At 42.8% G+C, this 21,105-nt stretch overlaps 1 protein-coding gene and 1 pseudogene across 1 annotated transcript in view; one reads left to right on the forward strand and one right to left on the reverse strand.

Annotated features, from left to right (window-relative positions):
• SETDB2 (SET domain bifurcated histone lysine methyltransferase 2) overlaps positions 1-21,105 on the reverse strand; it is a 1,110,478-nt gene that overhangs the window by 228,907 nt on the left and 860,466 nt on the right. Inside the window, exon 24 of the mRNA XM_069203525.1 lies at positions 9,473-9,510. Within this exon, the coding sequence (XP_069059626.1) occupies positions 9,473-9,510 (38 nt within the window). The remainder of the gene's footprint in view (positions 1-9,472; positions 9,511-21,105) is intronic.
• Positions 5,593-7,198, forward strand: LOC138249195 (T-complex protein 1 subunit theta pseudogene; annotated as a pseudogene).

Consider the following 21,105-nt stretch of genomic DNA (forward strand, 5'->3'; position numbering starts at 1 on the left):
GACATCTGAACTGCGCCTTCAGGGGGCCAAAACTGTGTTCTATAATTGCTTGTGTTGGATATTTGCCCTCTTGTACCTCTGTTCAGATGTGGTGGATGACCATCTTTAGGATGTGAGGAGATGGGGAGAGAGAGCATACCCGGCATCACCTATAACAAAGACATGTCGAAAGTTTTAAAAGGAGCACTTATGTATATACATTATGCCAACAAACATGCAATTGATGGATGGGTAATGTGTGTGTACTGTGTCATAGTGATTATTAAGTATGTTAAAGATGGCCATGTATATTCAGTGTGAGATGCTTATACTTACCTATGAGTCGATATCGCTGAATTCCCCAGCAACCAAGTGACATGTAAGAAGGAACTTCGGAAGATGTACTGGCCATCTGTACTTCCATGAAAGGCAGTAAAAACGTCAATGAAATAGCCCCCTGTACAGTAGACAGCTTGCACATTCACATAGGGCCAGTGATCTCTGTTGCAAAAAAGGTGTGCTGTGTGGCAAGGTGGCTGAAGTACCATGTGGGAGCAGTCAATGGCACCTAGCACACCAATGGAGGGATAGAATCAGACAGAATTCTCTTGACACTGTTTGCATTTTCACCAGTAGGTGCTGCATGGCAATAAACTAGTGGACTCATGTTGATTCATTTCAGGCTTGCCTGTGAGATGCCAATGTTGTCAGGTGACCATCGTCAAAGATCCAGTGGCCATGAAATGGAGAGGGAAGTTATTGTGACATAGGCAGAGATAATCTGGGAGTGGACTATATGTGAACCAAGTCACAGTATCTGGCAATTACAGCTTCCCAGGTCATGTCAAAGATGCTGATGCTTTGCCTCTAAACCATTTCTCTTCCCCGCAAAAAAGAGGGGCAAATCAACACACGTTAAGCACAATAGTGAAGGCATAAACGAGGTTTGGTGTGCGAGTTAATTTCTTATATGGTCAGTCTAGCTGTGATTGGTTGGTGCTGAATTGTGTTTCAGCTGGAGATGGGCAGTAGAGTTGAGAACAATCACTTCTTTAGCAGTTGTGCTGCAAGTATAAATATTACTATACAAAATCTACAACATTAGCTTTAATAAAAAAAAAAAAAAAATCTAAAATTTCTAATCATTTATATCTAGTAAACATGTTTGTTACACACAATTTAAATTGATTTAATTAATTAAAAAGAATAGATAACTTAATTCATTGAAAAATGATTTCAAAATAGCTTGCAATAAAACAATAATTAATTTGTATGTATATATTTTAACATTCCATTACATTTTATTTAATTTTTTACATAACAACAATAATTTAATTTAACATTATGTACTATGGGGCATTTTGTAAAGTTTTGGGGCCATCATGTCCAATGAAAGGGAGTTTCATGAACATTGATGCGTGGTGCTGGACGTACTCGTGCTCTAATCTGAAGAACAATTACAATTGTTTTGAGTCCTTTTTGACTGTAGTAAGTTTAGAAGAGCAGTTTGTGAATAGAAATGTGCTTACTCTCTTGTGATTGGGGTCATTTTCCTCCCTAAACTGCTCTCTGCCATCTCTTAACCCCTTCTTACTCCTCTGTCAACCCCTCCGATTTAAGAGTTCCCATTTTCTAGCCACTCTCCCCTGTCCTCCCACATTTACTACTAGAAAGTAAGTGTATATGTACAGAGATCTCTGCAGTCAGGGCAGATGTCTCAGCATGTAAAAGATACGTCAGAACAAGGCTTAGACCTCCACACGTAAATTTAGTGACTAGCATTTTGTAGTATGTAAATATTACTATTGTAGTACTGTTAAGGTACTACAAAATGCAGTGTGTGAATAGGCCAATGGGTGTACACACAAAACAAATACTCAACCTTTGATACCAGTGGAACATCAAGATTTACTGTGGAGTTAGGTGGCAATTCACCTCTCCAGTTGTGTGTTGCCATAGGTAGATTTCCATTAAAATGGGTTGCGGGTTATTTTTTAAAGGGATGCAACTACATGCAAAATTATGTATTTCCTGCAGAATAATACTTGGAACCAGAAGTGTATCCTGAACAGCTTGCATCAGATAAAGGTATACAGTTATGCTCTGAAGAAATGTTGATATTCTAGAGCAAGAGGAATATTAAGCATAAATGAAAAGCCTTGTACAGTCCTTGAGCTAATACGCTTGTGCAAAGACTCAAGAGGATGACTAAGGATAGTTTACAATTAACTAATGCAAATTGATTGCCCTGATAGGATGTAATGGAAGAAATATTGGGGCCTATTCACAGAGGGTGGCCTACATGTGGAGATCTCTGTTTATGTAGATGTATGCCTATGTCTGGGTGGAAATCTTCACCTATATGGAATTAAGCAACTCCTAGAAAGGATTTCTGCACAGTAGAAGTACATTTCTCCACACCCTCATATGTGAGGTGGAGACCAGAAAGACTCAATTTATAATTGTAAAGTTACTTTAAGTTTAAGTGGAGTTCTATTCATTGGTGGCAGAGAGCTGAGGTTACACTACATGCAGAGCTAGTAGTGGAAGTGAGTAGAGCAATAGCATTCACCTGAGTAAAATCACACACACACCTGAAAAACATTAACGCTGAAAGCACATAAATAGAATCTGCACTCTGAGCTCTGCCTTCTTCCCCCTGTACTGCGTAACTATGTGGATGGTAAAGGCTTACTCCAGCCTCCAGGGTACAGTCCACTCACTGAACAGCAGGAGGATCTTGAGGAAGAGGCAGAGCTTGTAATTAACTTCGTAGTGGATGACTATGGTGAATCACAAGGTTGGCCTTTACACTTCCTCAGCGGACAGAAGAAGGTGGCTATGAGGCAGGAGGTCACCAACAAGTTGAATGTACTGGGGGTGCAGCTAGATTCTGCAGGGTCAGTAGGAAAGAGAAATGCAAGTTGCTACTTATACATAATGTAGGTGCATGAGCAAAACAAGACATGCTGTACATTAACTGAAAGTGACAGATGACAGTTCAACAAAGACAAATGGAACATTCGAATGGTATATTGACAATCCATGAAGGCCATTGCCACCTCTGAAAAGCCCCTAGCCAGCGCCTGTTGGCCAGCAACCAATTGCCTTATGGCCTCCCGGAAACAGCAGTGGTGACATACCAAGAGTCCATGGGTGAAGTAACATAAAAGGACTCAGCAATGTTTGAAGCGAATGTCAACCTTGCCCACTGATCTTCTCAGTAGGCACTCTGGAGAAGGAGGGTGGCAGGGACTATACCTAGGAGAATACAACTCATAGCTTTTCCTAGCCAAAAGGTGCCCCATTATCAGCCTTTTTCTGGCAAGTGGGGTCCAAAACGGACACCTCCAGAATGGTGTTCCCTGCCTCCCGCTGGAGTCTTTTGGCTTGTGATCTTTGCACTCTCCGGGCACATGCTCTGTCCTTGTGCCCACCTTCACCCTCCTCTGTACTTGTGGTATCATCCAGCGCCCGTAGAGTACCCCATGCCCTCTTCCTTTCAGTCTCTGTTTCTCCACACTTCCCTCCTAGAAGCCCACTGAAAAGAAAACATAAGAAAAAACACGTGTGCAACATGCCCACTGCTTAATGCATACATGAATACATGTTGTTGTTATTACAGTAGTCACTGTGACAAAGGTGACATTGTCAAGCACTCCACCCCCCTGTACCATGAAATGATGACATTCACACATGTCACTTTTAACAGTGGGTATCTGTGATCAACAAAGGTGCAGTTGTAGCACGTGATAATTCCCACTCAAATATAAACTTTTGTCAAGAGTTTTACTTAGAGGCAATGTCACCCTCCATCACATTCCCTCATGATGGCAAACAAGAATGTATTCATGATTCTGAGGTGGCTATGGGATGACTGAAGAGTGCAGCATGTGTGACTGTTAAAATAACATGTGATGGTGGATAATGTTAAGTGTAGAATGCATGACTTGATAATGTTCATTTTCTATGTGCTACAATAGCACACTATGATCTGAGTCTGACATGAAAGAAGTAGACAAAGGCATATGCCCCATGCGGATTTAGCAATACGGAGTATCAAATCTACTACGTCTACAAACGAGGGCATATAACCAGAGTAACAAGAACATTCTTCATAAAGTTACTCATGGTTTAGGTTGATGAAGTTCCTGTGTGACAACATATGATAGAACTGCATTTAACACACACACTGTAAAAAACCTGCAATATCCAGACAGTTGTCACATTGATGATGTGTTCTCATTTGCATATTTGTGATAGACATAACAAAACTCATTAAACAAGAGACATGGCACAACACTTGCAATCCACAGGTGAAGGAATACACTAGGTGAAACAACTTACCCCTGTACTACTGCTTATGCCTCCAGCTTAGTGTGGAGGTCCGGCCAAGTTGTTCTATGGACCTTCCTGTGCAGTTGGTAAAGCCTGGGATAGATAACACACATGCCGCTAGGAGGTACTTCAAGCACATCATGTGCCTTCAGGCATGCTCTGTGTTATAGGTCATCCAAGCACTTGCACACTCCTTGCCTGGCTTGTACCCCCACTGTACTGCTGCCAGTCCAGAAGTCTGTGGGCACTGTACTGCTCAACTTGCCATCAAGTGCCACATATAGCTGAAAACGTTTTTAAGGACTGACCACAGCCATCTCCAATGACATTGAGCTCCTACTTGGAGAAGCTGGGGGCCCACTATTATCTATCTCAAGTCATTTTAGAGGGTTCTAGAATGAAAGGAACATCAGAGTGAAGGAACATTGTGCTCTGGTACAAGAATGAGACGAGAATGACCTTAGGTCCTCTTCTTGTGTGTAACTTCCTTTTTGTTGCAGTTTGCAGACACATCCACTTCAGCTAAATAGTTCTCTGCCTCTGCTTCATAGTTCCCCGCCTCTGCTTCATAGTTCCCCATCTACGAAGTGGAGGCGGAAACTTCATGTCATATGAGTAGTTTTCTGAAAATGTTCTATGTAAATATGTAAAGTAGGTGCTGTGGGTGTGGTGGATTCATTGATTCCCCCATCTCAGCATATTAGCAGGTGTGGTGAAGGAAAGTAGACTTGGAACTCTGTGTTCTTCCATTTTTTGCCTACATTACTGCTGTGTGCTCTTGCAATTTGTATTTTTCAAATTATACATTAGATTTCCATAAATTTAAAAAGTGATTATCTGCAGCTACACATGCCATCGAACATATATATATATATTTGTTTTTTTAATTAATTATTTCTACAAAAACAACTGTATCCATATTTTTCCGTTTGTGGTGTTGGTGTTATTCCTTGCCTCCATGTGAACCGCTTGCAGTATCTCTATGTGGGTATGAATGGTATATGATTTACTTAAAGGCTTGGCTGAAGTAAATGTGAGCCTCTTTGGGATGTAGTAGTACTGGAGTAAATAGAGAATATAACTTTAATGAATAAATAGTTTATTTTTTGTAGGTGTATTTTTGTATTTGCAGCCTCCTCCCTGTGACCCACCCTCATCTTCCTTTTTCCTCCACCCACTTTATAGTAAATATTCCCCATTTCAGTTTCTCAGTGGCAGCAATCTCCACACCGGCCGGTTCCTTCTGTCATTCTTCTCCCCGGGTTCACACTTGTCATGGCCTTGCAAGTGCCCAAAGCTCTGGACTTAGCCCAGATGCTAAAGGACGGCACCAAACGTTAATCAGAATTGGAGGAAGCAGTCTTTCAAAATATTACAGCTTGTAAAGAACTTGCCCAGACAACTTGCCTACGGCCCAAATGGAATGAATAAAATGGTAACTAGCCATCTATAGAAACTGTTCATAACAAACGATGCTGCAACTATTTTAAGAGAGCTTGAGGTCCAGCACTCTGCAGCAAAAATGATTGTCATGGCTTCTCACTTGCAAGAACAAGACGTGGGTGATGGAACAAGCTTTGTCCTGGCTTTTGCTGGTGCCCTTCTTGAAATGGCCGAAGATCTGTTGAGAATGGGATTGAATGCTTCAGAGGTCATAGAAGGGTATGAAAAGGCTTGCAAGAAAGCCCTAGAGACCCCTCTCTGACCTGCCACTCTGAGAAGAATCTTTGTGATCTTGAAGAAGTATCACCTCTGCTGAAAACTTCTGTCATGAGCAAACAATACGGCAATTAATTCTTTCTGTCCAAGCTTATTGCTGAAGCACGTGTTTCTATCCTTTCAGATTCTGGTCATTTCAATGTTGACAACATTAGAGTATGCAAACCTCTGGGCTACAGAATGCTATCTTCATCTGGTTTGCATGGCATAGTATTCAAAAATTAAGCCGAAGGAGATGTAACATCAGTTAAAGATGTCAAAATTGCAGTGTACTCGTGTGCTTTAGATGGAAAAAAACAATGGCACTGTGTTTATTACGAATGCAGATGAACTTATGAATTTTAGCAAAGGGGAGGAAAATCTCATGGAATTACAAGTGAAGGCAATTGCTGATGCAGGTGCAAACATAATTGCAACCGGAGGAAAAGTTGTTGACATGACACACCACTATGCAAATAAATCAAATTTGATGGTTGTGGGGTTGAACTCCAAATGGGATCTGAGAAGACTATGCGAAACAGTTGGTGCTATAGCCCTGCCTAGAACGGCTGCACCAACACCAGAAGAAATTGGTCATTGTGATAGCATTTACCTGTCGGTGTTTGGGGACACACAAGTCGAAGTTTTTAGACATGAAGAGAAAGATGGTGCCATTTCTACCATTTTAGTCCGTGGTTCTACCGACAATCTACTGGATGATATTTAACAAGCTGTTGATGGTGTTAACACTTTTAAAGTTCTGACTAGGGATAAGCATCTTGTTCCTGGTGGTGGTGCAAAAGACATAGAATTGGCAAAGCATATTAAGAACTTCACCAGAATGCCATAAACAAATGTGTTGAAGCATTTGAAGCTATACCATGAACTCTTGCAGAGAACTCTGGAGTGAGAGCCAATTAAGAAATCTCAAAACTGAACGCTGTTAATCAAGAAGGCAACAAAAATATGGGTTTTGATATAGAGGCTGATGGTGCAGCTGTAAAAGATATGTTAGAAGGTGGTGTTTTGGACACACATCTTGGGAAACACTGGGAAACTGAACTGGTAACAATGCTGCAGTAACACTACTGAGAGAGTCAATCACATTATCCTGGCAAAGCCACCTGGTGTGCCAAAAGCTCCAACAGGGAAAAAGGATTGGGATGATGACCAAAATGACTGAACAGCTGAATTGTTTATTTTGATACTTCTTGTTGTATTCTTATCTCCAATTTCCAAAACAATATAAGCGCACCCCAATGAAATATATATATATTCCCAAATTCCCACCCACTTTTCTTTGCTCCTCCCACATTTACACCATAGAAGTGCGGAGTTCTTCACACTCGTTGCATAGAATTCTGCACAAAAAAAAAGATAGGAGAGGCCAAGGTGGCGATCTCCACCCACATCTTGACGAACAGCAGTAGTATGTATATTACTATTACAGAAGTACTACTTTACATACTCTAAAATGCTTTAATGAATATGCCCAATCTGCACAAGCAGGACTGTGAAACATTGTGTAACTTGTCACAGTCAATCTGAATCAATAAGAGGTGTGGGGGGGGGCAGTATGTAGTGTGTAACATACAATGATTTATTTAAAAATGTTGACTTAAGAAAAATAAAGGAATGTGCAGAAAGAAAGCAGGGATAATACAAGTGATGCTTTGATTTAGGTTAGGGTGCAAAATAGCTGAATGTGAAAGGGGGCGATATGTAGAGAATGAAGAATCCCATATTGGTCGAAAGGAAACTCTGATGTATTTTAAACCCAAAAGGTGCTTGTAGGGTGGGTTTCATTACTGTCAAATTTAGAACAAGGGAAGGTTGTTGGACATATGGTTGGAGAGTAAAGGAGATGGAAGCAAAAGTGACGGACGAGGCTGGTGCGAGGAAAGATAAACAGTGTTTAGAAAGATACACGTAAAGTGAATGGATGTGAGAAAAATGCTACTCAAATCACAATGAGTCATGAAAAGATTACAGCTGTGCTCAGCTCACTATAACTCATTCTTTACAAGTCAAATAAGGACCTTACCATCTACCTACAAATCAATTCTGAAAAGTGAAGTTCAGATTAACTATTCTTAACATGGAGATTTACTGATAATAAAAACCTTAAACAAATAACAATAATTTATATAGCAACAGAACGGTCTGCTCACACTTTAAACTGTGACCAACCTCAACATTATTCATTTTACTACCATTGAAAGGCTGAAGACGACATGGTCCTGCTGGAATTCATAATTATGACTGGAAGATTACAAACAGATTTCCACTTTGATGGTCTCAACTCACAGCTCACTGAGGTATACTTTGGGCATGCTCAGACAACATTACACAACTAGGTCAAGGTGGTTAATTCTCTCATACACAGTTCATGAATATTGAAATCGTGGCCTTCAACAGCATCACCAGGGCTCGAAAAATTTACTCCACCACTTGCTATGGCTCCCTATGGTGAGTTTTATTTTATGAGGTGGAGCTATTTTTAGATTTCACTCCACCTTTCTGGCCAGTGGACAAAGAACAGGTGTTCTGTTCAGTCAGAAACTGCATTAGCAATTAAGATGCCTTTAAATCTTATTCTTGTCACATTTGCTCTGTGTTCAGAGACAGAGGTCAAAAGTCAGTTTCTCTTCTTGCAATGCAAATACTTTTCCTTGTGACTGCAGAGTTACATGATTTTGTAAGTTGAACTGTCTGAGCTATGTGAAATAAAAGGTTTTTGGTATCAGGGTTTTCCTAACACACAACATTTATATAACTAAGTCAACTTTACTAACATCTCAAACTATATTTCAGTAGCTGTGAAAGACCATTTTTTCTACTTCTAGGTGATGAAAAAAATATTTGAATAGGATGAAAAAAAGTCAGAGCTCTTTACTTGGTGATGTGAAAATGATAAATGTTTTCTGAAATCCAATTTTCACAGATTATTGTTAATACACTATATAGTTTTAATAGTAAAGCTGCATGTTAGTGAGAAGGTTCTTGGACATTTCTTGGAAATTTACTGTCTATAAATGACAGTGTGCTACCACATCATGCTTTAGTAATATATTTATTAAAAGTGAGTTTAAACATAAACTGAGAAACACTCCTGCCTTGCTGGCAAAGCTATAAGTAAACTAAGAGGCAAGTCATGTATGGATCATGTGTACCCTGTATGTGGGTAAGATTTATTTATACATGGAGCAAATGTTTAGTATATTTTTTTTTTTACAGCAGAAATGCTGAACTCACATATTTGAAGGTGTACTCGTATGTGAGAATGAAGAAAAAGGCGACTGTAAAATACAATATTAGAGGAGGATCACACAATTTGAGACCTGTTTCCAGGTCAAGTACATTACAGTTGGGTCGAGTAAATTACTCAAGCTACTCGACCTGCAGGTCTAGTAACATTTTTATGATTTTTCAAGGTCTGGTAACACTCATATCTTACCTTGAGGAGTACTTGCCTTTAGTCTTTTAAGCATGTTCCTGAAAATTGATTGGAAACCAATTATTACAAAATGATATTTTACTATCACAACGTAACAGAATATATGTCACACACAACTTGGGGAAATATTACATTTTTGCATTGAGCCGGTGCTAAATGTATGTGGAGATCACTGGGTGGAGTAGTATTGAGAGACGAGGGTGAGGGTGAAAGTCAGAAGGATGAAGGATGAAGGAAAAGGAAGGTATTTTCTGGACGAGGGAGGATTGAATGGTCTCTTCATCAGGAAAGAAAATAGGGAATGAGGGTTTTCTGCTAATAATGAGATTTTTTTCAGACTTAATTGCTTTGCAGAAAAATCAGGAACCTTTTTCCCAGATCCTGAAAATTGGGTGTGGAAAAACCAAGTCACTTGGATTTAGGTGGAGTGGAATTCGATGAGATAATTCCACTCTGCCTGAATCAACCCAAATGTGTCACTGGTCTATTGATGCAAATGTCAGTACAACATTGACCTGTACCTGGCAATTTTACCCCTCAATTATTTAACACAATCCAGTATGAATCTTTAATTTCATGCTAATACATGTTCCAGAAATGCGGTTTTATCGATTTTTTTTAAGTTGAAAAGCACTTCAACAAAGGTTTGATTAACTCTGCTTTGAGGAGGATGTCTTTGAAAACTATGTGGCTGAAAATGTTCACTGAAAACCGGTGTCAGTTACAAGAAAACCTCCGCTTTTTAAGTCGAGCGCACAAGCACTCTGGTCTGTTGTAATCTATCTGAGGGCTTTTAACCACACCCACCGCACGCCCATCACTATCACTCATTTATGGGCTTGCCTTTCAAAAATCCTTTGTCATCACTGGTAAATGCTTTATGTTTGTCCCTCCTTGGGGCAGTTTTGTTACCACCTTGGCCACAAACCTGGTACATGGATAATAGCATTTTGGCCGATATGTTTGACTGCGAGCTAACTTCTTTTTCCTTTTGTGTCTCTCTTTCTCGCTCATGGAGGCTGTGGCGCTTTGAATTGGCTTACTTATGGCAACTGTTTCACTTCTTTATTTTCAATTTATGTGGCAAGAAAAGGCCAGTTAGGAATTTACAACTCTAATAGCTCTAACTTGACCAAACGTGTGACCCACTGCATTGCAAATGCTTGTTTTCTAATGTTTTCAGAAATGCCTTGAAAACTGACCCCTACCTCAAACAAGACACTTACCCTAACCTTTACAAGTCACAGATCTGACTTAACCTCTACTTTCTCATTAACCCGTCGACTGACATTAAACCATGATCCTAACCATAACCTACAACCCTTATCGGTTTTTAAAACAAATGCAGACCCGAACAAATCAAGCCCTAATTGTATCCCCAACGTCATCCTAATGCAACTCTTCACCATAACCCTAACCCCAACATTAACTTCCCCATCACCCCTTATCCATAATTTAACTTAAGATCAGCACTGTCCTTTGCAGGAGCAAAGGAAAAATTTGGGTTGATGTCAGAGCAATTTCTGCAGTATGCCAAGATGACACAAACTGCAAGGGAAATATGACCAGGTTTCCAACTGCCCTGTAGGGGACAAAAACCTTGGTCATTCTGTTCAGTCTGTAGAAGGGAGAACATTGGTGTACAATCAATTAGGGCCCTGAAAGTAGATAAAGCATGAAGACCTCGAAAATTCAAAACTTGGTCAGAAGTAGATTACAGAAAAGGATTAGAAAATAGTTTGCTAGCAAACTGAACGAAATTCTTGAACAACACTAAGTTTAAACTGATACAGTTTAACTATCTGGACAGAACATACATAACACCAATAATGTTAGGAAGAAGGTACCTGGGGGACTGAGGTGGGGGGAGAGTGGGCGTCCTCTTGCCAATGATGCAGTCTGCGGAAGCTACCTTTCTCCATTTGGTCTAATATTGTCAGATAGTAGAGAGATTCTGGTCAGCTCTGATGGTCAAATTGCATCCCACAGGCGGTACACCCACACTCACAGTTAAATAGTGCTTATGAGGTGTGGCTCCCATGCCAAAGAAGGGCAAAATGGGATGTGTGCTATATTTGTTAAGTGATGTTTAGCAATTCAATGGTTATTGCCCCATGGACGTCAGAGACAGACTTAGGAACAGGACATGACTGAATCCACAATAGAAGTGGAAGAAAAGATGAAGATCTCAATAACAGACAACAACTTAAAGGAGGGCCTGATGGAATGGACAGTGGTGATACCAGACTGCACTACAAAAGCACAAAAAGTACCTCTATTTAGTACTGTATGGGGAGAGAAAAGTGAAAGGTACTAGATGTTGACAGCTTTGCACTAATGCACATTATCACATGTGAAACAACAAAATGTGGTTTAGAGTTTAATGTACCAGGGGACGGACTATCTGCAGAGCACAGCTGAAAAGTGGAGTTGAAGGTATGAATGGAATATATACCAGGAAAATATAATGGCCTATTTCTGGGGGTGTAGCCCTCCAACGACCGTGATAGCCACTCGGCAATGAAGCTTTGATGGTGGCCCCCTGATAACTGGATGAATGGGTGGCCGCCATGTGGCTTACCAGCTTAGCATGAGATGAGGAGGCACCTGAAGCTGGGAGAGCAATGGGGAGGCCGTGACCAACCCTATTATGCTGAGAGGGCGCCACACTATTTCTGCAGCCGACTCACCCTCAGCCAGCATGCCTCGGAGGCCCCGCGGTGATAGGGTCCGCGGGCGAGCCTGAGGCACAGGGCTGGTCGGGCATTGGGTGCTGCCTGTAGAACATTGTACCCTCCCTTCTGCACCCTCCATTCCCCACCCAACAAGCATAATCAGAGGGCTGCGGGAGCCAGCGGCAGTGAGATACCCCATCAGCAGGGCCTGGTTGGGCCCATACAACTGTGCTGTCCTGCTAGAGGCCTGTGCGCGGTCCAGACATGCTCAGCCATGACCGCTGCCCATGGCAAGAAAGCGGACAGCTGCCTGGGCACCACTGAGGTACGGAGAACTGTCAAGACCTGCTGTGCAATCATCAACCACCTTTACGCCCTCCTGAGATGCCTTCACTAGGCCTGGGCCTTGCCCTATTGCATGCAGTGTAGGAGAGCTCCAGCTCCTCCGCCAATATTGTTGAGGACTCAGGTGGACGGTGGCAGAACCACATGACACAAGGCCAAGCTGCGCCTTGGGCCCATCAGGCATAGGGGCACACCCACCAACAGTGTGTTCCAGCATAGCCAAGCAACTGCGCATTCTACCAGCATCACATCTGCCTGGTTCTGGGGACAACCCCCTTGAATTTAAAATCCTGCCCAGCACTATACTGGGCTTGGTGTCTTCTGCCCTGGCTGTGCATACTGAGCCACAAGGATGCTGTTGTTCCCCACCTTCAGTGTTTGTGTTGGATTGCTGTCTTCCTACTAGTGCCCCAAGAGACTCTCCTTTACATGCAGCTTTGAAGTAGGGAGCCGCTTAGCACCTTACTGCAGGCATGGTTCGCGAAGAACTGTAACAACGTAATCTCCCCTTCAAGAAAAAGGTGACAATGGATGCAAACGTCTCGTTACTGACTTTGAAGGAGGGCACCGCTGGGGACCCTGCACCTGGACAAATAGTAGGCGCAGAGGCCAAAATGGCGAAGCTGCGAACAGGCTTCCACGTCATTGATGCCTGACTTGACACCTTAACCACTAGAATCAACAAAATGGGAGTCTCGATAGACAGCAGACCTGCCTGGAGGGCGCAGACATGCACATATCAGGATTGGAGGACAGAGTTGCGAAGATGGAGAAAACAATCCAGGCTCAAGACAGTGGCTCTAAAGAATGGAGACCTACAAGCCAGCGGCCGCTGTAATAACCAGTGCATTTCAGGAATTGCAGAGTCTATGAACACCGGCAGCATGGACATGTTTGTGGAGGTTTTTTTTGCGGATCTACTGGGTTGCCGAAACCATTACATCTAGTTTTGTGGTGGAGAGGGCACATCGTATACAGGGGCAGTGACCTGCGCCAGGGGCTATGACCCACGTCATCATTGCAAGGTTACTCAACTACAGGGACCGCGACACAGCGCATCGCCTTGCCAGAGAAAAAGGCCCACTTCATTACCAGGGAACACTTGTTTCCCTATTCCCAGATTTCACACCTGCTGTCCAGGACACCAGAAGAAAGTCTGCAGACGCTAAGAACGCTCTTCATAAACTGGTCCTTCGTTACGGCATGCCCCATCCGGCTAGGCTGCAGGTTGATTTAAAAGGCAAACCCCACTATTTTGATTCCCCCATGGATGCCCTGACTTTCTGTAAGCTGCAAGCCGAAATGGCTCATCCCCACTGGAAGCGACTCCGAGGCATACTGCCGCCAGCATGGACCTCTTCCCCCCGGATAGATGTCTTTGCCATCTCTTTTGAGAGTGTACCCTATTGATCTTTAAAGCCTGTGCTCCCTCGCGTAGTAGCAATAAATGCAATGTTGTTTTATGTGTTCTTATTCCTGTTTTAATTCAATGAATATGCCCATTCTCATTCCTGATTATTCCCGATTATCGCATTCAAATTCTGCCCTTATGGGGGAGTTCTCAGCCACAGAGCTGTCACGCCCTCTTGGTTGATACAAAGTTACACATTACTCGGCTAAGTTGCTGTTTGGTTGGGGTCTGCAGGATTCACCTGCCAGTTCTCTCCTAGGTGTGGGCGGGTAGGAAACACGTTAGTTGGTCTATTTGTTTTAGTATATTACTCATGGCGCAGTGCAGGATACACCATAAACATGCTATGTTAGAATGACACAAAACCATATGCCTGTAACAAGCAACATACATACCAGGCAGCAGACAGTTGACATTACCCTCATGTCATGGATCATACGAGGGATTAACAACTCACGCAAAGGCAAACAGGCTCTGCAATACTTGACCAGACATAAGGTGCAGTTGACCTTCCTACAGGACAGACACCTCTCCGCAAGCACCACCCATACCTTCGCATTTGCATGGGGACCACACTGCTATTTTGCCAGCTATACCATGTACTCCTGAACCACCTGCATTCTTATACATAAGAACCTACCATTTCACTTCGATGCCTCCTACACAGACAGAGAGGGCAGGTACATGCTCATGACGGTGGTGCTTGCAGGACGGAGGGTGCTGTTTGTGAATGTGCATGCTCCCAATGTTGACTCACCTGAGCTTTTCCAAACCCTGCAGTCTCACATAGATCATTTTGAGGCTGACCACATTCTACCGGGAGGTGACTTCAACATGGTATAAGACCCCTCACTTGAAACTACATCCACGACACCAACCGTTAAGCCCTGTTCACTACGAGTCCTTCGGACCATCTGTGACGCATATACACTACTTGACCCATGACGACTTCACAGCACAGGCGCACTGGCCTACACCTTCCATTCAGCACCTCATGGCACCTGGACGTGCAGTGACTATTGGTTACTGTCCAAAACAATCATCCAATGGTTCACCTCAATCAAACAACTCCCTTGTACTTTATCTGACCATTCACCAGTGATGATAACACTCAATATTCCCACACAAGTGGGATTAGAGTGGCCATGGCGTTTCCCGGACATGGCACTGCAGGACACGCTATTCCACTCCGAACTTCCAGATGCCATTACCGAATACTTTGCCCTGAATGACAGTTCAGTAGCTACCCAAGCAACCCAATGGGAGGCATTCAAAGCATATATTGGAAGTAATCTGTATAGCAAAGCATTCTGGGGTGCCGTGTGAAATACGCCGCGAGCTGGCACAAGTGGAAGCACAGTTAACAAAACTAGATAGTGCAGCAGCAGCCCAAGACACCACCTCTCAGCTACACAAGTGTAAAGCACTCTTAGACACCTTCCCTGAACTCGCGAGCATGAAGGCAACTACATGGGGAAATACGTCAAAGCCTGTAAATACGGCGAGAGGCAGCAGCCGAGGCACACACTGGCCAGGCTATTACACCCACCACGATCAGCTGCGTACAGATTAGAGCTACAGAGGGAGGAGGCACGTGCGCAGTGGGCTCTGCTGCAGTACAGACCAAATCCTTCAATTACTACACCACGCCTCTATACAGCATGACCCACCCCATCCCTTTCTGTGTTCCAACAATACCTTGCAGAGGTGGTGACAGTCTGGCTGACCACAGCCCAGCAGCAATTCCTTAGTGACCCCTTTAGCGCAGAGGAAATAGTGCAAGCTATAGATGCTTTGGAGGGGTCCCGGGTCCCTGGGCTGGACTGATAAACAGGGTATTTTATAAAAAGCATAAACATATTCTGGCACTGCGACTGCTGTCGGTGTATGCGGAGGCCCTTGAAGCAGGGATGCTACCCCTGTCGCTGCGGGAGGCGGTGACCACCCTCTTAACCAAGCCCGGTAAGGACCCACCCTGGTGTGGCTCCTAATACCCCCTGATGTGGTGCAATGAATCAAACAACTATCTAGGCAGCCAAGTCCACTGGGATAAAGAACAAGTCATATGGCTAAATTATGGGCCAGCTGTCAAAAAACTGACCATGCAGGTGAACCGCTGGATAGGTCTCCCGTTGCCCATGGAAGGCAGCATCTCCCTAATCAAAATGGTGGTACTCCACTAAATTGTTTATTTATTTTTGGATATCCCTATTCCGCGTACAAACTCCTTTTTTAACACTCTTTGCGAGCTGCTGATATGGCTTCTGTAGGCGATTAAACCCCCCTCATCAGATGGGAAAGTGTAACCCTCCTGTATGAGAGCAGTGGATTTGGGGTGCCCCTCTTCCAAGTCTGTTATCTAGCGGCGCAATGCCAATTCTATCATTGTTTCCATACTGACGCATGCATTCCCTATGCACTCGCTGAGCTAGATCTCACTGCCCTGGTCCCATTATGTGTACTACTATCCCTGGGAGTCTCCCTAGACCCCAAGGACATTCAAACAATAGCGTAAACTTGTTAGTCTTCTTCAAAGTGTGCTGCTCTACTTACCCACGTTAACTCTGGCCAATAAACCTTTCCTGACTATCACGCAGGAGTCACTTGTTCAACGCACCCTGCTGGCACTAAACATCCACACCTTCAGGAATATGTTCCCGAACAGCCACGCCTTCTCGCGGACATAGGGCGAATGTTTCACTAACACTACTTACCTAGAACACGTTGAGCCTTGCCGCCTCCAAAGCGCCCTATGCACCCAGCTCCCCTCATACCCATTAGCCCCTACTGATTTCCCCCTCTTAACACAGCTCATCACAGCTGTCTCTGGGGCATGCCTCACCTCCAAGCTTTACCATGCATGTCTTGCCATCCTGCTTGTGTCCGGATCGAAGCTAAAGGAGGACTGGGAAGCGCACCTGGGTCATCCCTTTTCTGAGAAGATATGGTTGGCCTGTTGCGCAGAAACTGGATTAGTGTCCTTTAAATACCGGCACAAACTCATACAATTCAAGTTCCTCCATAGGGCCTACATTACACCTAGTGCCATAGCACATATAGATCCCTTGCGACCCTCCAACCGCTTCAAGTGCCACGCAAGGGTGGCTGACTTACCACACATGACATGGACATGTAGCACCATTAATCACTTCTGGATTGCGGTATTTATCTGACTCTCACAGATGTTAGGCACTGCCCTTCCACCTGACCCACTGATGGCCCTCTTGGGTTACGTGGGGGATATTCATTAGGTATGAGGAGTTTTACTGCTATTGCGCTCCTCTTGGCAAAAAGAGAGATTGCTCTACACTGGGGCACCGGGCACCGGCCTACAGTTACACAGCGTCTGAGAAGCCTCATCTATTGTTACAACACTAGTGAAATCTATGCATCTTTCCAGGCCCGAAAGTCTAGCCCTAAAGATGTCTGCAAGCCATTAAAAGACTACTTACGTACCACAGACACCACCCCCTCGAGCTCACAGCAACACGCGAACACATAATGGAGCTTACACATGAGCTTTCCTCGTACCACACCCAAATACAACAGATAGGGCTGCTGTGATAGCATTTGCTGCCTCTATTTCATGTTGCTATACCCGTCCGTTAGGTATGATTATTCACTCTATCAGTGTTACGCTAAACCAACTTCATTGTACATTCCTCCTTTCAAGGACTATAGAGACTTGTCCTGCATTGTTGTACACCTCGAATAAATGATAAAGTTTTACAAAAAAATAATGAACTATTTCTGCTCCTTTCAGAAAGGAATGTCTCATTGGACAGCACAACTCAAGTACTATAGAATGTGATCTTACCAATGAATTGTTAGAACGCTTATATTTTAGTTAATGGAATATGTCTTATGACCATTACACTTATCCTGAACCTTATATAATCCAAACCCTGACCCTGACCTTAACTTTGACCCTTACTACGTCCTAACTCTAAACATGTCCCTACCTCTCTTTTTAACTTGAATTTCCAGCCTATCCATCATCTTTTTATCATACCTTGAGTAAAATGTAGTTACTAGACTCGTTCAACCAGATAAAACATTTGCCTTTTTCATCTACTGTTAAACAAAAATAAAACACAACATGTGTGTTAAACTGACTAATTCACACAGGAGAAACTGGTACTGCTAAACACCTTCAACATGAGTTGTGCAATATGCAAACATCCCTGCCTTCAAATTTGAAAGGATTTATGTGATGATGTTCAGCATTAACATCTTCCCAAACAAGCTCAAAATGAAAATGTCACTTACCCAGTGTACATCTGTTCGTGGCATTAGTCGCTGCAGATTCACATGTTTAGCACAGTCCGCTGCCTGGTGTTGGGCTCGGAGTATTACAAGTTGTTTTTCTTCGAAGAAGTCTTTTTTGGTCACGGGACCGAAGGACTCCTCCCTCTTCGGCTCCATTGCGCATGGGCGTCGACTCCATCTTAGATTGTTTTCCCCGCAGAGGGTGAGGCTGGAGTTGTTTGCTATAAATAGTGCCCATGCAAAAGTGTGAATACGTATGTACATAAAAAGTTTATAATAATTATTTACAAATGTACAAATGTTTAAGATTTAAGATTTACTTCTAAACGGCTACAGGCTTCCCGGGGAGGCGGGAGGGCACATGTGAATCTGCAGCGACTAATGCCACGAACAGATGTACACTGGGTAAGTGACATTTTCAGTTCGATGGCATATGTTGCTGCAGATACACATGTTTAGCATAGACTATAAAGCAGTTACCTCCCCTAAAAGCGGTGGTTTAGCCTGTAGGAGTTGAAGTAGTTTGGAATAATGTTCTTGGTACAGCTTGGCCTACTGTAGCTTGTTGTGCATTTAGTACATCTACACAGTAGTGTTTAGTAAATGTATGAGGCGTAGACCAGGTTGCAGCCTTACATATTTCGCTCATAGGAATGTTTCCTAGAAAGGCCATTGTAGCACCTTTCTTTCTGGTTGAGTGTGCCTTTGGTGTAATAGGCAATTCTCTCTTGGCTTTAAGATAGCATGTTTGAATACATCTGACTATCCATCTAGCAATGCCTTGTTTAGAGATTGGATTTCCTATGTGTGGTTTTTGAAAAGCTATGAACAGTTGTTTTGTTTTCCTGATTAGCTTTGTTCTGTCAATGTAGTACATTAGTGCTCTTTTGATGTCTAATGTATGTAGTGCCCTTTCAGCCACGGAATCTGGCTGTGGGAAGAACACTGGTAATTCTACTGTTTGATTTAAATGGAATGGTGAGATTACTTTTGGTAGAAATTTTGGATTTGTTCTTATAACTATTTTATTTTTGTGTATTTGAATAAATGGTTCTTGTATGGTAAATGCCTGTATTTCACTTACTCTTCTGAGGGATGTGATTGCAATGAGAAATGCGACTTTCCACGTTAGATATTGCATTTCACAGGAATGCATGGGTTCAAAAGGTGGACCCATGAGTCTTGTTAAGACGATGTTAAGGTTCCATGAAGGAACTGGTGGTGTTCTTGGTGGTATAATTCTTTTTAGCCCTTCCATGAATGCTTTAATAACTGGTATTCTAAATAGAGACGATGAATGAGTAGTTTGTAGGTAAGCAGATATTGCTGCGAGGTGTATTTTTATAGATGAAAAAGCGAGGTTTGCTTTTTGCAAATGTAGTAAGTATCCCACTATGTCCTTTGTAGAGGCATGCAATGGTTGGATTTGATTGGTATGGCAGTAGCAAACAAATCTTTTCCACTTAGATGCATAGCAGTGTCTAGTGGAAGCTTTTCTAGCTTGTTTTATGACCTCCATACATTCTTGTGTGAGGTCTAAGTGTCCGAATTCTAGGATTTCAGGAGCCAAATTGCTAGATTCAATGATGCTGGGTTTGGATGCCTGATCTGTTGTTTGTGTTGTGTTAACAGATCTGGTCTGTTGGGTAGTTTGACATGCGGTACTAGTGAAAGATCTAGTAGAGTTGTATACCAAGGTTGTCTTGCCCATGTGGGTGCTATCAGTATGAGTTTGAGTTGGTTTTGACTCAATTTGTTTACTAGATATGGAAGGAGAGGGAGAGGGGGAAAAGCGTATGCAAATATCCCTGACCAACTCATCCATAGAGCATTGCCTTGTGATTCGCGGTGTGGGTACCTGGATGCGAAGTTTTGGCATTTTGCGTTTTCTTTTGTTGCGAACAAATCTATCTGGGGTGTTCCCCAAATTTGAAAGTAATTGTTCAGAACTTGGGGGTGAATTTCCCATTCGTGGACTTGTTGGTGATCTCGCGAAAGGTTGTCTGCTAGTTGGTTTTGGATCCCTGGAATAAATTGTGCTATTAGGCGAATGTGGTTGTGAATCGCCCATTGCCATATTTTTTGTGTTAGGAGACACAATTGTGTTGAGTGTGTTCCTCCTTGTTTGTTTAAATAATACATTGTTGTCATGTTGTCTGTTTTGACAAGAATGTATTTGTGTGTTATTATGGGTTGAAAGGCTTTTAACGCTAGAAATACTGCTAACAGTTCTAGGTAATTTATATGAAATTTTGTTTGTTGTACGTCCCATTGTCCTTGAATGCTGTGGTGATTGAGGTGTGCTCCCCACCCTGTCATGGAAGCATCTGTTGTTATAACGTATTGAGGCACTGGGTCCTGAAATGTCCGCCCTTTGTTTAAATTGTTGCTGTTCCACCATAGAAGCGAGAGGTATGTTTGGCGGTCTACCAACACCAGATCTAGAAGTTGACCATGTGCTTGTGACCATTGTGATGCTAGGCACTGTTGTAAGGGTCGCATGTGTAGTCTTGCGTTTGGGACAATGGCTATGCATGATGACATCATGCCTAGAAGTTTTAGCACAAATTTTGCTTGTATCTTTTGGTTTGGAAACATAGCACTTATTACCTTGTGGAATGCTTGAACTCTTTGTGGACTTGGAGTGGCAATTCCTTTTGATGTGTTGATGGTTGCCCCTAGATATTGTTGTGTCTGACACGGTTCGAGGTGTGACTTTGTATAGTTGATGGAGAAACCCAGTTTGTGAAGGGTTTGTATGACATATGTGGTGTTGTTTGTGCACTTTTTTACTGTGTTGGTCTTGATTAGCCAATCGTCTAGGTAAGGAAACACATGTATTTGTTGTCTCCTGATATGTGCTGCTACTACTGCTAGACATTTTGTGAATACTCTTGGTGCAGTTGTTATTCCGAATGGCAACACTTTGAATT

This window comes from Pleurodeles waltl, chromosome 8, assembly GCF_031143425.1.
Source record: "Pleurodeles waltl isolate 20211129_DDA chromosome 8, aPleWal1.hap1.20221129, whole genome shotgun sequence".
NCBI lineage: Eukaryota > Metazoa > Chordata > Amphibia > Caudata > Salamandridae > Pleurodeles > Pleurodeles waltl.